Source organism: Semicossyphus pulcher, unplaced genomic scaffold (assembly GCF_022749685.1).
Source record: "Semicossyphus pulcher isolate SPU_LCO1_2020_fin unplaced genomic scaffold, fSemPul1.0.p SCAF_5, whole genome shotgun sequence".
NCBI lineage: Eukaryota > Metazoa > Chordata > Actinopteri > Labriformes > Labridae > Semicossyphus > Semicossyphus pulcher.
The window spans coordinates 17,094,738-17,112,757 of NW_027211726.1; the positions used below are offsets into that span (position 1 = coordinate 17,094,738).

The 18,020-nt window shown below is 42.5% G+C and overlaps 2 protein-coding genes across 2 annotated transcripts; both read left to right on the plus strand.

Moving 5' to 3' along the window:
• Positions 1-1,555: 1,555 nt before the first annotated feature.
• On the plus strand, positions 1,556-7,132 carry LOC138609154 (probable methyltransferase-like protein 24). Its single transcript, XM_069681788.1, has 5 exons — positions 1,556-2,009; positions 3,155-3,253; positions 5,076-5,212; positions 5,364-5,631; positions 6,013-7,132. Exons 1-5 carry the CDS (start codon positions 1,668-1,670, stop codon positions 6,316-6,318), a joined length of 1,152 nt encoding a protein of 383 aa, XP_069537889.1. The 5' UTR covers positions 1,556-1,667; the 3' UTR covers positions 6,319-7,132.
• Positions 7,133-7,858: 726 nt separating this feature from the next.
• wasf2 (WASP family member 2) lies at positions 7,859-17,692 on the plus strand. The gene is made up of 9 exons (XM_069682154.1): positions 7,859-7,953; positions 9,224-9,388; positions 9,596-9,730; positions 9,930-10,083; positions 11,580-11,697; positions 11,793-11,914; positions 13,758-13,916; positions 14,156-14,634; positions 16,331-17,692. Exons 2-9 carry the CDS (start codon positions 9,256-9,258, stop codon positions 16,486-16,488), a joined length of 1,458 nt encoding a protein of 485 aa, XP_069538255.1. The 5' UTR covers positions 7,859-7,953; positions 9,224-9,255; the 3' UTR covers positions 16,489-17,692.
• Positions 17,693-18,020: the final 328 nt, after the last annotated feature.

An 18,020-nucleotide genomic window follows, 5' to 3' on the forward strand; every position in this document is an offset into this window, starting at 1 on the left:
CCAGACTGAGGAAATCAGAAAAGAGTGTCGGAGATGTTTTAAAGCCACTGCAACAAAATGCAAAAAATGTTCTGTTTTAAATTTCCTCTTCCAAATAAGGAAATGTATTAAGCACTGTGTAAAAGCTGGTGGTACCAGCGAGCTGACAGTAAGAGACCCTATGTTTAATTCAATTCCTCACAGGGAAACTTGCTATATAATAGAGCAAACATTGTACATCTGCAGCTTGTGTGTATGCGTGTTTGTGCCAGACAGACAGAGGGACTGAGAGAGAAAGAAAGCAGATGGGGGGAGTTTACTGGCTGCATGTTGTGTACAGTTTGTCAACAGGCTGACTAAATAGACTCAGACATGGCCGGAGGAAATGTGTTTGCTGTGACATTCCACTGTATGGTGGAAGAGGACACGCACTGTCAACATCACTACATGACAGGCGGAGAGGGAGGGGTTGTGTAGCCACAGCTCTGTCAGTCATTTCCTTTGTACTACATTAATACAGAATGACAGCATTTAAAATACAAATTAATAATTTCTGTGCTGAATTTAAACAAAACCACAGCCAAGCAAAACACATACGCTCAGCAAGCTGTTAAATCTCAACAATCAGTGGCTGGACAATTAGGCCCTATTCATGTTTAAACTTTAATAACTTAAAGTAGAAACCACAATGTAAGACTTAATTACAATTATTAGCCCAACATTTTCTTATGTATATGTATGTAACTATAGCTAAATATACATTACACAACAGAGCACTTCCTGCCAGTATACTTTTCAGACATATCTATGTAAGCAACAAGCTGGTCAGGAAGTGGCTCTTTTAACAACTTTAAACACTACATACACAATAGAGTGGGTTAAAAAGAAGTCCTACAATATTTCCCTCTGGTGGCCAATGTAGATGATTGTAAATAAAAACTAAAAAACAATGCAAGTACCCAAGCAAAATACCCTACCTTTAAATTGTTGTCTAATTAAAATACAGCAGCTGTCTCGAGTAAAACTACTAAGTTAAATGCCACAAGCTGTGACTGAAGTCAGTTTTTGCTTGAACACTAAGTCTAATCAGGTTAAAATTTGGTCCCTGCATCGCTTATAAATGACAAAACTTGGGACAGGTTGTAAATAATTAATTAAAGTGATATTACAGGCAATGCCAATCCTGAGGAGAGTTGTGCGTTGCTTAGCAAAAATGTTAGCAACCGTCCTCACAGTGTTTGGCTAATTAGCAATTAACCACCTTTGGCTCCACTTTTAAAACTTTAGCTAAACTAAAATATATGTATTTACATTCATGTTTTATTTAAGTTTAGCATTTTGGTCAACAAAAGGCTCCCATTTCTGTGAAGTTTGTGCTCTGCTCCTCCATATTTAACCAAGTAGCCTAAAGGGGATTTTCCCCCAACAAAGAGGCTAACTGTAACTGTACGAGTTTGTTATGGGATAAATAAACTGGCAGCCACTGCCAATAAGGCCACCGTTGACCAAGGAATGCGCTTCGTCATCACAACTTTCCCCTGGGGGTAAGAAGGAGAAGAAGGAGGTCGCGGAGGAAAGAGGAGGAGGGGTGTACTCAGCTGGGACTTTCCTCTTTGCCCTCCAGAAACAGTTTAATCACAGGGCACTGAGCCGGAGATGTTCCCCGGTGCTGCCGCCACGGAGGAGGTATGCGGACCTGTGCGCGGTGGTGGGGCCACGGTGGTCTCCCCCTCCGCTCGGGAATTCTACTACTTTTAATCCCACCGTTTCTCCTCGGACTTCAGCTCCTCGTCGTCGGGCCACGGTTACCTCGAGCCGCTCGACTGGGGGTGGGAGAGAGGGAGGGCGCGGTTGCCTTCTCCGTTATTAGCATCGAACCGGAGCGAAACTCGCGCCACCGGGGATCCCCATCCCGACTACCGGGTCTCGAGGGGGAAGAGGAGGGGGAGCAAGAGGTGGAGGTCGAAGATGGGGAAAGGAGGGAGGGGGCACGAGCCTATGAGGATGAGAACGAGATGCTCTCGCGCCAGGTAAGCACGAGAGAAGTAGAACTGAAATGTGTTTCAGTGCAGCATTGTTGCTAAACAAAATGTAAAAAGGTATTTATTGAATCACGTGACAACTAGGCCAGGTTTTTTTTTTTTTGCATATGGGACATGTTAACAGTTTAATTTCTGTTAAAAATGTTAAGACTGCCAAACAATAATAGGCTACAGGCGGCAGTGGGAAACTATATAATAAGCAGTTATAAAATCTGAGATTAAATTAAAAAATAATGTTACACAATACAATGTTATAAAGGAATTAGGCATGTCCTCTATTTCTGGTAGACAAAATGTTCATCGTCTACTACAGTATTTAATAAGTAAATCAGTTAATTTAATGTTATATGTTGCATATTTATTGTATACTTTAAATGCAGGCTGAATAATCTGAACTGAGTGGAGACTTGGGGATAATGTCATTAGGTTTACTGTACATCAGTACAGCTTAGTACCTTACTGCTGTGGTTTCCTCATAGTTATTTATTATGCTGCTTCTGTGCACAGCTCTGTGAATTATTACAGACATGATGGAACAGGTGAGGGCAGGGGGTGAGCACAACACTGACCCCAGATCAGAGAGAGGTGACAGCTGTTCTCTCTTTCTCCCTTTAACCTTCAGCTGCACACAGCTTCAACCTTCAGTGTGTGTGTGTGTGTGTGTGTGTGTGTGTGTGTGAGTGGGTGCATGTGTCCTCCCTTCACCTCAACCTCCGTCCCCTCATTCCTCACCCCCTCTCTCTCTCTTTCATTCTTCTTTTCTCTCACTGTCTCTTTTTCTGCTCAAGGCTAAACTCTCTGACTCATTCAAGTGAATCATCAACCCCCCTACCCACCGAGGTTGCCATGGAGACCAAAGGGTTCAGGATGAGTGGGGGGGGCTCTTGTGTGTGTGTGTGTGTGTGTGTGTGTGTGTGTGTTACAGTGCCTCAGGCTCGTATGTTGCCAGCAGGACAGAGGTCAGAGCTCGTGACCTGCCTCCTCAGTGCTCATACCTGGGGCAGGGGGTGCACACTCACACACATTACTGTCATTCCTATGCATTATTCAGACCCCTCCTCATTCCCATGACTCACTTCCTTTCACTGTAGTATTAATATACTGATATTTACTGTATGTGTGCATGTTACCAGGTGGGACCCAGAACACTGGAGGTGCAGTCGTGGGCGGAAGAAGAGCCGTCCTTCACGGCAGAACTCAATCGGATCATAACATATATCACAAATCCACAGGTAAATAAAAAGTCTTTCCTCTGAAGAGTTTCATTAAATAAACAGAATAAACTAATTTAATAAAAAAGTGTTCTCTTATTAGACTTTTACTTATGACCCATCACAGGTTCTATATAACAGTGGGCAGTGATCAATTCAACCATAATGTCCCTGATTAATATCCTATATAGTGGAAATGGTGATGAATATTTAGTATTTCATGGGTACAAGAAAAGAAAAGTCAGAGACTTCAGTAAAAAACTTCAAAGCAACTCAGAGCAACTTTTGTTTTACAGCTAAGCTAGCTAGCTAAGATATCTCTCACTTTGAAACTTTGCCATGGAAAATGTGAGCAAAGGCTCTTTCAGCAGCGCGCTTGGTTGGACACCTACCCCGTGGCAGCACTTACAAGCTTTAAAAATAACTATATAGAAATAGTCGATCTTCTGTCTGATGGTGTAGTTTACTTAAATAGGTCAAACAAAGGCATCAGTATTCTTTCATAACCAGTTAAAAACTCCTCACAGTATGTTTAAGTAGCAGAGATGTTTGTTCTGTGACCTCTCAGGTTTTAAGGCGCCCCGCTCATCAGGTTAGAAACCACTGGTCTAATATTTGAGGCCCTTCCTGAAGGTCTCAAGCTACATTCCGATACATGAGGGGCGAACATTGACTGCAGCCAGGAGTTAAATCTTGCCAGGCTTTAAGAGTAATCAATAAAAACTTCCCTTTTTTTAACTACTTTACTTCAACTGCAGATCCAGTGTGGGGGTTAACGTAGCAGTAATCTGATCAGTCAGCACTGTCTGTGTCCTGGCAGACAAATTCAGCAAAATCTGGAGCCAGTGAGGACTTCCAGTTCCAGCCTGGAAACTCCCATACAAGAGTTAAAACTTGTAGATAGTGCCAAGTACAGGGGGAACTGGGAGGGAAAATTATAAGTATATTATGCTGATTTTGTTCTGTAAGTATTCTAGTTTAATCAACTCAATCTCACATTGAGGAGTCAATTTTACCAGGAAAGTATTTGCCTTACTTGAAGCTAGGTCTTCAGTACAGTTCTTTATATGTGCCAAAAATTCAAAATAAATAAAACGAAAAAGTATGACTTTTTAAAAATGCACGTGCGATGTAAAAGAAACGCCACCATTGAAATTAAAGCAGCTGCAAAGTCTTGCCACAAATTTACAGATTTAGGTCATTTTTGAACGTCTAAAGAGGAAAGAAGAAAACAATTTAGCTTCTGTAGTGGTGATTTGTCCTCATATCAAAATCAAACCGGCTACTGAGGCACACGGGAAGCGGATCTAACGCAGGAATCAAATTGTCAGTGTCCAAGCAAAATGAAGTTATTTGGCTTATTTTTGAACAATTTCTCGGCAAACAAGACAAGATCAGTGACGTCTTTATATTTCCTTATCTTGGTAAAAAACAAACACCCTCCCCGCTGCCCCTCTATCCTATTTCAACCTCATCAGCTGGTCCCCAAACTGCTCAGTTCTTTCAAAACAAAAGCATAAAAAATACTAAATAACTGAATTCTAAATACTAAAAACTTAATCACATAACATTCTAACTTAAATGACTAATCGTGAAATAAACAAATATTACAAAAAGAATAGCTCCATCATCTCCCATACACTGCAAAATACCTTATTCACATGCTACTGTACTCTTTCAAGAGAACATGTTTCAGATCTTCCTGTCTGAAATGTTCTCACAAGTTTCACAAGACAAACTTTTACACTTCTTCTATTTTAACTTCCTCTTACTTAAGTTGTGGGCTACTATTCTCAGAACTATCTCACCCTCATGTGTGCTCTCCTCCCCTGTCCATCCGCAGCTCAACTGCTCCAGGGTTTTGTCTCCCGGTCAGACTCAGGCATCCCAGCCTCCTGCAGGTCCCCCCCACTGGCTGCTGTGTGCGGAGGACTGGCTCCTTCCTGCGGCTGATGCACCGTGTGTTGCTTACTCCTTTAGGTGTGCACATACATCTCTTTATGATCTGCATGTGTCTGTGCATGTGCTGTGATGCTTATGCATTCATGTCGCTGGCACAGTTGGAGTAAACAATGCATATTTAATCATGCATGCAATAATCTTCAAACCTCCTCTATCTCTGCCTCTCTAGCATGGATGGGGGAGACGCAGAGTTTCTAAAGACCGTGTCAGCGCTGGGATGTGAAGTCCACTGTTTTGATCCCAGCAACTCTGATGCATCTGGCCGTCACCTTGGCAACAGTTTGGCAAGTAACCATGGGGATGGAGGCGGGGTCAGCCAGCACAAGATGTGGCTGGAGTGGCGAGTGGCGAGGAAGCGCACGCACAAGACGAGAGGCAGCCCGGGCTCAGTTTCTCAAACACTGGCAGACATCATGGCTGCTCTGGGACATCACACAGTAAGACACACATATGCACATACACACACACACACACACACATACACACACACACACACACACACACACACACACACACACACACACACACAAATCTGGAGAAACAGTGCCAAACAAACATACCTCAGAGTCTTTTCGACCCGACATACCCAGAAAGCTCTCTTACTTCTACGTTCCCATAGCAACAGGGCTCTGCGCCATCCCTAGCTGCCATGGCAACAATTTAAGTGAGTGAATCAGACTAGCCGAGTTACATCCTGCAGCCACCAGAGGGAGCTACATGCATACAGTTTGAATATGTGTTGTTAACATGATTACAAGTGGTACAGTTTATTTGTATGGTCTCCTTTATCTCTATGCTCTTCTGTTTATTCTCTTTAGGTTCACTTCCTGTATGCTGACCTGCTCAGCGCTGAGTGGCGGGTTTTCCAGAACTGGATTGAGTCGGGAACTCTGCAGAGCATCCATCACCTGGTAGCCACAGTGCACCTGCAATGGGCAGGGTTTGAGGTGGGTGGGACTGATGAGGAGGTGCTCCGCTATTGGTTCAGCGTCCTACAGGGTCTCCGAGCTTCTGGACTCAAGCTGATCCACGGCTCTGCAGGGGAGGGTCACAGTGTCCTAAAACAGACAGTAGCAAGTGCTCACAGCTCCTACACGCTCAGCTGGGTCAACACGAGACGCTGACACTCACACATGAATTGCCACAGGTGTACACACATGACCAGGCATGCCTCAAAAACAAGAAGAAGGTCACAGTTGAAATAGTTGGAGTTCCACTTTTCTTACTATGAACTTTTTCCCCTGTCTTTTCAGGCTCACACAGTTCTTAACATGACATCTCCCTCTAGTGGAGATGAAAGGATCTGCCTTTATATGACATCACTCTCAAAGGGAAATACCGCTGTGTCTGAAAATGGCACTGGCTAACTTAAGAAAATAATTAGGTCTACGGGTTTCATTCTGTCTCACTTGAAACATAAAAAACAGCTGATAGATTTTGCAGATAGTTACAGCAACAGCTTGATGGTTTCCTGATTTACTATGATTTTACTGAAATAATATCCCACAGTGCAACCCCTTTTACATGAGTTTGATGCATCCTACAGTATGCAGATCCATCCATTATTATATGTGTACATCTCTGTAGCTCAAAAAATGTTTTTTTTTGCAATTATTCTTTACATTGAAGAGAAGCTTAAATTATGTTTAGATTAACAGTGCCTTCTGTGATACATATCTAAATTTGTCCCATACGATAATGCGTTTTTGCACACTACTGTGTACTGTAACAAAGAAGAAAGAATGAAACCTTTTATAACAAAATAAAATGCCAAATAAGACAGAAATGTCTCTTGTTATATTGTCTCTCCAGTTAGAACCATGATCATATCTGGAAACATTATTCTAAAAGACAACAGGTTGCATGTCTTGGGTTTTGGGTATAACAGGTTGACATTTGTTGCACCTGGCAGTCAGTGTTTTAAAGTTTCTTTCACATGTAAACTTAAAAAGGAATAAAGGAACATGACCCTATTAATTGTCCCTTATTTTTTGCAGATTTACCTTACATCCAAATGCTAATCTTATATTTGATATAGTGTATATACAGTTAACCTCACTCCATAGTAGAAGTTTATTGTTTCTTACTGGAAAGAGAAACAAAGCTGGACTTATATGAAAGAGGGGGCTGTACAGCAGATGCAAACTATTATATATAATTTGGATTTTATGTGATTTCAAGTGTATCTACGGGCTAACACAAATGTCATGTTCCTATACTTTGATAAATGATTAAACCTTTCCAGGAATATGGCTTTCCACGACTACCGTGAAGCCTGTGTACTTCCAGTTTGGTCAGGCTGATTTGAAGTGATGCACATAACACTCACCCGGCGAGGCTCACAGGACAGTAATTTATCATCATAAGTGCTTTTCTCCACATTGAGCTCTTATACTTAATGCCAGTCATTCCTCGGACGCGTTCCAACTCGCTGGAGCATACGTTGGAATGTGCTCCGGCCTCCACCCTCCGTTACGCAAATTACGGACAGATGTTTGCCACTAGTCAGGGCGGAGTTGCGCATTTTAAGTTGAAATTTCCACATCCTGTTCTCGGCAAAAAAAACTGTTGACAAGCGCAGAAGCCAATCAGCTTTCGGGAACTCAATCGCTCGACCAATCAGAAGTTCACAATCCCGGGACTTTTGTGCTGCGTTTAGCTCGTTCGTATAGTGTACCGCTGAACATTTCTTCTGGAAATCTTGAGACAGGACAACAACAAGTGTGTATAGAGACAGCCAACAGTTGCACATTTTGACGGTAAGTAAAGTATATTTAATCAGAAGTCTTTCCATAAAGAAAAGGGTGTAGACATACTTTTGTTCGGCTTATCCTTCGAGATATGAGGCGCCTACAAGTTACTTCCTGCTCTGACAAGGCCGAGATCCCAAGTTACATTGTAGCTCATTGAGGCTAATGTCGCGGGCGTCAAAGTCTAACATTTTCGACTTATTTGTTCTCTTGTTGTTACTTTTGTTAAGAAAAGTTCAGTTTATCCTAAAGACAAACGCTTATGTAGAACATTTCCAGTTTTGGTTTGTCAATTTGACAAAGAGTGGTTGACTTTACTGCCGAACGTACCATTAACCACACAGTGCGGAGCTGTACTTAATGTAGATACAGCTGTCGACTTTTTATGAAGGAATGAATAAACATGACACACTAACTGTATGCTTATTCTGAAATTACGCTTAAATGATATATCTGCCAACCCAAGGAGAAGTCCAAACACTTGAATCCACCCATTAACATTTGTATGATGACCTCACCATTTTCCGAAGCCTCAACGTTTACATGAAAAACTTGTAATTAGGCAACCAAAATGGGGAATAGGAAGCACTGCAGGGTATACTTACAGTAAGCTAAATTCTGCCTGTCTGCACCGTCTTTGTAGGAGGGAGAGTCTGCTGTCTCTGCAGATCTCTGTGCCTATGGGAGTTATCACTTTTTGAACATATTCTATATGGCATGCACACACACCACACTGACTGTGATTTATGCATTATATTTTGAATAATTTACACCACTCTAAATGTAATGGTGCAGATACAATTACTCCCAACATATCCTTTCCTGTGTTTTATGTTGAATTGTCCAGTTTCACATCAACTGGGCGGATGCTGGATGTTTGCTGAGTGGACCTTTAGGCTTTAGTTTTGCTTCTGCTTCTGGCCCAGTGTTTATTTATACATGCCTGTCTGGGTGTCACATGAGCTGGAGACCAATTTAGGGGTGGAAGTAACTACAAAAAGTCATAAACCAGTAAAGAGTACACACTATAATAATTTCCCAGAACTCACAGTGACGTCCAAAATCCAAAAAAGAGAAGCAGAATTTTTTTTTGCAAGAACAAATTACACAAAAAATTATCAATACATCATCAAAGTGGTTATTGATTAAGTTATAGCCAGTGGAGAAATTGAATTCTCAGTTATTTCTTATTAGCATCATACATCTCTTTGCTGTCTTTCAATCCTTTTTTTGTCTGAATGTCTTTGCCTCAAATGACCCACCTCCTCTTCCCCATCAGGGCCGGGCCCCCCTCACCCACAGCACCCCACCATGCCTCTGGTTACGAGGAATATAGAGCCCCGGCACGTGTGTCGCCAAACCATTCCTTCCAACATCCGCAGTGAGCTGGAATGTGTCACCAATATCAGCCTGGCAAACATCATCCGCCAGCTGGGCAGCCTCAGTGAGTGTCTGGGTGTCATCACAGTAGATCTGTCATTAGAATATGGTGTGAAAGGGTTATAACACCCGCCAAATGTGCTCTATGTAACATGGAACTGCACATGTTTATGCAAAGTTTTATATGAATGTAGTTGTGGCTATGTGTTTATTGTACATGCATTAGACAAATTGGTAAATGCATATCATCAACCTGTGTGTGTTTTTGTAGGTAAGTATGCAGAGGATGTGTTTGGGGAGCTCTTTGTCCAGGCGGGAGCGTTTGCAATCAGGGTAAACACACTGGGAGAGAGAGTGGATCGTCTGCAGGTCAAAGTCACCCAGCTGGATCCCAAAGAAGAGGAGGGTAAGTACTCCCAAGTTTTCCTGTAACTAGTACTACTACTACCTTAGAAAATAGAGTAGCTCATTAGCTTGAATATGAAAAATACAACATAACATTAGAACCACTTTTAAGACTCCATATAAGCTTCTTAATAAAATAATCTCTTTCCCTTGAGCACACAAGTATTCAATAACACTCTCTCTGTCCGTTCCTCTCTCAGTCTCTCTGCAGGCCATCACTACCCGTAAGGCTTTCCGCAGCAGTGTGACCCAGGACCAGCAGCTCTTCACCCGGCCGTCTCTGCCAATGCCTGTGCAGGACACCTACATGGTCTGCAATCCGCCCCCACCGCTCAACTACCTCAGCCAATACCGGTACGGCTGAGCAGACATTAGACACACACACATGGCTCATATTCATTCACTGGAGCATAACACGGCGCAATAATAAGAACACGTGCATGCTCATGTGGGCACATGCAAGCTATTTTTTTTCTCTTCACTTTACATTATTTAAACCTGCCTCTTGGATGCACGTGCTTTCGAGGCTCATCAAGGATTTGTTTCCTATAAGTGACTGTGTGGCTGAATGCAGTTCAACCCCTAATAAAAGCACAAACAAAATTAGGATTACAATTTAGGATGGGAATAGGATGACTGCTGGAATGCTAATCCTAATTCATTGACATCATTGGATCATGCAGATCCAGTATCCCTTGCTATTTTTCTAAGTGTGTACTCTTTTTTTTATTTTGCTTTGTTGACCAACACCGACCTGTTTTTTCTGGTCTAGAAGGCAAAAAGCAGTAACCAATAACACCACACATAGAAAAACTTAAAGGCAGAAGGGCAGGATTATTTACATAAAATGTAAATGGCACTTTTTCTTAGCACGCTCTTCAACTGAATTAAAGCAGCGCTGTGGAAAATTGGTCTGGAAAACAATGTGTCATAACCATGCTGACACATAGTGAGATCACGAGGCGTGACATGTCACCATACGTTAGATTCATTAAAAACGGAACAGAAAGGTGTGAGGATGGTGGAGGCGTGTGTGAAATCAGTAACCACAGCAGTGCCATCGATGGTGAGCAAAATTTACTGGTAACCTGAAGACTTCTAAGATTGTTTTTAAAGACTCCTGGTGTGATGGGTGTGAATGTAAAAGTGTTATTAAAACCACTGTGACAGATCTTTGCAGAACATAGAAAATGTGTTTTTGCACACTAGGAAGTGTGCGAGTGAAGTCTTTCATAGACTGAAAAGGGAAGTTTAATGGCTTCTTAGTATATTGGTACACAGTAAGGCAGATGGAGATCTGTCTGCAGGCACTTACTTACCGTAAAGTCTGCAATATAAGTCGCACCAGAATTTAAAACGCAGTCTATTTATGGGGGTATCCCAGAAGGAAACGGTTTTCTTTAGCCATTTATTTATAAAAACGTGTATACAAGTAATTTCAACACTAATTCAATTTATTTTTATTTGAAACACATTAAAAACACACAAATTATAGCCTACCATCTGTTTTTTCGCCATATCCAGTTTGCAATCATGCTAGCTACCGGTGCGGTAGTTGAGCTCAGCCTATGGTAAAGTTGATTGTTGTGAGGATGGAGGCTGCACTGGTGATCATGACGGTGCATGAAGAAGCTTTAGCTAGAGTATAGCTAAATCTCTCTGCATTGGTATATTACTGGTTTATTGGTTGCAACGGTATATAGGACGCAGCACACCTTTTAGATGGGGAAAAAAAAAGTACTAAAAGTGCATCTTATGCACCAAATTTTAGGGTATGTCTAAGGACAAAAAGAAACAAAGTGAGCGGATAACCAACTGTTATCATAATTTTTGCAAATGTTTCTCTTCAGGGACGATGGAAAGGAGGCCTTGAAGTTTTACACTGATCCTTCCTACTTCTTTGACCTGTGGAAGGAGAAGATGCTGCAGGACACCAAGGACATCATGAAGGAGAGACGCAAGCACAGAGTGAGAACCAGAAAACATGCTCGCACACCCAGAACGAATTAATGACTTCAAACAAGTGAAAGCCTACAATTTTGTCTCTGTTTACTTTCGAGCAGAAGGAGAAGAAAGATCATCTGAACCAACGGACGCTCAACCCAAGAAAGATCAAGACCAGGAAGGAGGAATGGGAACGCCGTAAGATGGGGGAGGAGTTTGTGGTGCCGAAGCCTGACATGATGTAAGTTGAGAGATTGACTGTGGAAGTGCAGAGTTGATTGTATCCACAATGCAGATAGGCTTTTTAATGCATCTCAGTAATAAGGACATAATAATGATGTCATGAAATCTGTCTCTAACCCACACTGTCAAAGTAAAGAATGAGCTATTACATATAAACACAGCTCTCCCCTGTCTTATCACCCAATCTGAGCACAGTTAGGGGGGGTACATCCTGTCTAGAAATGCTCTCAGGAAGTTGGGTGTGGTACTGGCTGTTGCGTGTGACCAAAAAAAATCACTGTAAACATCTAAGATTAGAAGGGCACTCTGAGAGCACGGACCCCCAGCACATCCAATTTCTTAGATTCACACAGTCGCTATTTTCCTTTGATGTCACAGTCATGATGGGAAGCTGACAGGCTGCAATAATGCCATACTGCTGTTTTATAGGTATATTAACATAGGAAATCTAACAAATAGTTTTCATGTCACTGCTTACTGGTGGATCAGCAACCAGAAAGAAAATGAGACACAGAGACATATTTCAAGCTAGAACAACATACATGATAACCCACTAGCTTCTGTTATACAACAGATAACATTAGCAATAAGCAACGTTCAAGCTAACATTGCCATTAGATTGGAATTGTTTATACTATTATATCAGGTAACAATATAGACTGTATAAAAAGATGGGCGACATGGCTGCTCCCTAAAAGTGAAGCTTAAACATCTCTATCGCCCCTTGCTGGCTGGCTGCAGTATAGGTCATAAAGCCCGCCTCCTCCATGTTAACAGATGGGACATGAGTCAAACTATAAAATCAAAATACACGCCACATAAATGTTTCTCAAACATGGTTTCTGTCATTATAGTTAGTTCTTATCATGCTGATTTACGTCCAAGTGTTTACGTCCATTTTTCTGACAAGTTTATTTTTAGAGTTATTTGATGCTGTAAAAAGGATGATTGACAGCTCTGTTGACAAAAACGGCTCCTGCAGTTGATCTGTTCTGGATTATCAGAGTAGAGGAGGAACGGTGAGAGGAGACGTAACTAAAACAATCACTACAGTTATTGAAGTTTACATATCTGTGAACGTCTTCTTCAGACCAACACAAGAAGCTGCTCTGCTGTTAAATACGCGGACGTGCTGGATCTTTGCTGTTTGTTTTCAGCAATGTAAGTGTGTGTTCTGGTTAGCGGAAGTGGCTACGGCGGCTCCGCCCGCCATCACAACACGTCGTCCATCTATATATACAGTCTATGCACTATCAAACAGTAATGTAAACTAAGACGTGGCTGAATGCTAACAATAGCTGTTGGCTAACTGTAGCTAATGGGTAATCAAACATGTTGTTTTATCAAGAAATATGAGATTATGATCACTAGATTTTCACTATTCATTGTCTCTGCGGTTGCTCCTTAAATGTTAATAAGTTATATGAAGTTGCTGTAACAGCTGCGGTTGTTAAATCTATTTGCCAGCTTGTTTATAAGTCGAAAGCCAGACTTGAGAAGCCAGACCTGATGAGGAGAAAAAGATAAATGTTCCAAGTCAAGTTGTTAATCTGAAGGACAAGCTATTCTTTCACTGTTGTGAGAGATGCTGCACTCTGTGTTGTGTTAATAGCTGTGTGAACCGGTCACCACAAGTGTTCCTGTCACCAGATGCGTCTGCTGCTTGAAATACATCTGTCAAACGTCTCTTTAATCTATTCAGGGTTATTTCTCATTAAGCAAACAGTGCATGACTCACAACTGTTGATGCAAGATGTTTCATCATTTGCATATTAAAGTTTCAGAGAATGGAGATGACACGCTGTATTTTGGCCTGACTGTGTGTTTAAATTTGCTTACAGGAATTCCTCAGAGGGTCTGAACGGCAGTATTGGATCTGGAGAAGGCTTCACTTCTGATGGCCTCGAGCTGAGTACTGGCTCCTACGCTTACGATCCTGGCTCCCCTCTCTCTCCGCCTGGCAACGATGACTTCCTGCCTCCTCCACCTCCAGACTTGGCGTAAGTAGAGTCTTAAAGTAGCATATAAGCCCACGCGTGCTGCCGACACGTGCCGAAAGTACAGCTACATGTGTACTGTCCTCTTTAACAGGACATAACTTTCATCCTGTGATTTTCTAGCGAGCATGAGCCTCTTAGATTGAAGCTGAAGATGCATTAAAGGTTGATGGAGGCAAAAGAAGGCTTCATGTAGTCATTTACCTTCTCCTGAGCTGTAGTTGTATCTGTGTCGTTCACAGGTCAGACGGACAGTACGGAGCACCAGCCACGAAGCGTGTCAGCGTTCTGAGTCCAAACCACCCACCTCCTGCTCCACCCATGACCTCCCCAGCCAGCTCTCGCCCCAACCTTGCCCCTCCCCCCGCTCCCCCTCCCCCTCCTCCACCCTCTGGCTTCGGAGCTCCACCACCTCCCCCTGGCTTCGACTCCCCACCTCCCCCTCCCCCTGCTCCCTCTGCCTATCCCTCCCCACCTGCACCTCCTCCTCCACCGCCTATGTCTACAGGTGGCGGTCCACCACCTCCACCGCCTATGTCTATGGGTGGTGGTCCACCACCTCCTCCACCACCTCCACCTCCCCCTGGTCCTCCTCCCTCATCCTTTGGAAACTCTGCTCCCCCTCCTCCCTCTGGTGGCGCTGCACCCAGCTCTGCTCCCAAACCTCAGCCGGAGCCTGAGGACGACCCTCGCAGTGACCTGCTGCAGGCCATCCGACAAGGTGAGACACTTCTTCTATCTGTCACTGTCAGGTAAAGACATTTGAAAAAGTAAATGTGTGAAGTACATAAAACAATAGCATTGAAAATACTACATCAGTATTTAATTTTTATTGTGCTTTATACACCTGATCAACATTGTTGCCAATATCAGGAGAAGCAGAAGCAAAGTTTCTGGGGTTTTTTTGCTAATACTAATCAATTATTTTTCATGGAGTAAAATGATCATTACAAAACTTTTATTTATAATGAAGATTTTGTTCTTCCTGGTACGAGTAATATCTCACTTTAAGGAAATTAAGTTTTAATCTTGAAGATCTCAGTTTTCATTCTCTTTGGCGGCACCTATGGCGATAAACAGAGCACATTCCCAGATATCCAGACAGTGTTGCATGTGTGACGTCCACGGTTGGCTCCGGTTGACGGTCGCTTTCCTTTTTAGACTGTTTGCCTTCATCTGAGCGTCGAATTTGTTTCTTCTTCTTTGTATTTTCACTTATTTTTGAAGTTGTATCTGTAGTCATCGATCTTTTCTTTGTTTGTTCAGCCATAGTAGATTACTGTTTACTCGCAACACTTGAGCTTTCTTCCCACTGGTCAAAAAACCTGCTAACACCCGGCTTTTTCTTTATGGGAAAGGTTACAGTCAGCATTCAGACCCGGGTCAAATGACTCTGCAGTAGACCCGGGTAATTATCGCCTCAGCTCCGATCAGTATTGATGGGAGCAATAACCTGTGTTGACACGCTAATCTCTGCCCCCTTTCCGACACAATGCTATGCTCCGTCGGTAACTTCTGCGACTCCTTGTCCCAGCAGCGCTTGAACATCGTTCCACATTTGTCTGTGCCGAGTTTGATAAAGAGACTGAATGAGTAATAGACACAATACAGACCTAATCACCGTAACATCTTCACTGTTTACTAACCCTGTTTCCGGCACATTTGTGACGTCAAGACGGTGACGCAGCAGAAAAGAGGCCGACAGGAGTATAATTCACTGGCAATAGGAAAAGAGACAATCGGCATCTATAAGCAGGTCTTCCTGGGTCTGAAAGACCCGCGTCAACAAGCTAATTTTGGTGGGAAAGCAGATTGCAGAGACTGGAAAAGCAGCCGATTAGCTCCGCCTACCCTCTCTGGCAGACATAGCACTGCTGGGTGATGGAAAACGTGTCACTAACTGGGCGCCACTTGTGATTCTTTCAGTGAAAGTCGCACCAGACACCGAGTCCATAATTCTACTATATACTGCAAATGCAAAGGCTTTCATCAGTGGGCCATAGGCTCAATCACCATTGTGTTACCTCATTCAGCGATAGATAGTGACTTAACAGACATTTATTTAAATGTAAATCTCCAAGATTATGTTTTTAAGTACACTTTCCACCTGGTTAGGTATGAAACAAACCCTTATCTTGTATTACAGCTTTTAATGCTCATTAGTTTTTCTGGCAAACATACAATTAGAGTAAAAACAGGAAGAAGAAGAGGCAACATCCATCTGCTAGCTCCCCAATTACCACGATATGTAGCATTGTTAGAACTGATTACAATACCATTAACTGAACGGATGGCTTTGCTTAAAACTCCTTTGTATATTGTTTCAGTATTGAAAGGTTACAAAAGTGTTTCCATAGCTACAGTGACAGAATCCGGCACGCACACACTCACTGTAACCGTCTCTTACTCCCTTTCAGGTTTCAACCTGCGTAAGGTGGAGGCACAGCGGGAGCAGGAGAAGAGGGATCACACTGGCGACGATGTGGCCGCCATCCTGTCCCGTCGTATCGCCGTGGAGTGCAGCGACAGCGAGGACGACTCTTCGGAGTTTGACGATGACGAATGGTCCGATTGATCGTCGTCCTTTGTCACCTTCACTACCACCTCTGTATCTTTCCTAAGCTGTAAATACCATCAGTGTATTTCCATTCAGATCACGTTCTTTAGTACCCGTAAAGCAGAGGTGCACGGTGTGTGTGTAATAGTATGTAAATGTGGCCTTTTACTAATCACATTCCTTGACCCATATCTGAATTTGTAAAGATCAAAAGTCCAAAGAGTGTGCGTGTGCCTGGTTGTGCCCCAATTTGGAGCTTCTTTCATTGATGACACATCGCTGTTATTGATGTGCGAGTGTTGTGTGATGTGATACACGTCTCTTTGCTGGGTCTGTGCGTAAGCAAAGCACCTCTGTCTATATATAAGTCACTGTTAGACTCAGATGCCCCCTACCTGCAGGCCGAACTTTATCTGATTTAGTTTATTATATCAAAGGATATTAGAGAGGGAAAGCACACAACCTCCTTCAGACACATGTTATATGTACTCAAACCTTCCTGCGCATTCATTGATTATATGATGTAGATGTAAAGTTTATATTCCATATTAAATATCATCTTAAGATAATTAACAAAACCCTTTTATATCCCTTTTAAGCACAATTTTTTATCACTTTTTCCTCCTTTTGCTTTTGTCTTGTTTTCTGTGGTGGTCGTGGGAACAATTGACTTGTGGGTGAGACACTGTCGTAGCTTGTAAACAAATTCACGGATGAATTATTCAGCGTGATAGGGGGACGTATTGGTTTGGTGTTTGACGAGATAACCACACTGAACATATGTAGACATTTAACACAAATATGATTCATTTTGTACTGGGTTTTGTATTCCTTCCTGCTGTTATTATGTTTGACCTTCACCGGGGATGAACTTAGCTCTGATGCTTTAATCTCTCTGTGTTATCAGGCAGCTTTTTGCCTTATCCCGCTGCCTGATAAGTGCCTTTTTTATACTGCATTTCAGTGTTAGTGCAGGTTTATTATGGTTACCCACACTGGTCATCGATCAGCTTCTTCCAAAAATATTAACAGCTGCCATTGATGAGTCAGATGTAGAGGTGACTGATGTGTAGTGTGGACCACGTAATTTCCAAGTGCCTTTTTGTTTTATATCTGTGTAAGAGCACAATCACACAGCATGCTTAGCCAAAGTTCTGCTTCTCCTGCCTTCAATTTCCAAATGTTTTTAGTAATTTCAATAAAGAGAGCGAATTAAAGAGACCATCTTCTGTGAGTTTTGTGTTGCTGAGATGTGAGGAATAACAAGTTCTCAAGAATGTCAGGCCTTGGCTTAAGACTCCTCGTGCTTTATCCGTGACTCATCCTCCTTTATGTCAGTGCAGCAGACCTGCTCACGGCGCCCGGTGCTGACTGCGTAGGGAGTGTGAAAACGAGTCGACTGGATAAAAAAGTTCAGAAAATGAGTGGGAGTGTGAGAAAAACCTCTTGCATAATCAGTGAATCCTCATACCAAGGCTTTTCGAAAGGCCGCAGTGGATGCACGATTACCGCACTGAAGGTTGCTTTAACCACCAAATAATTTAGGATAC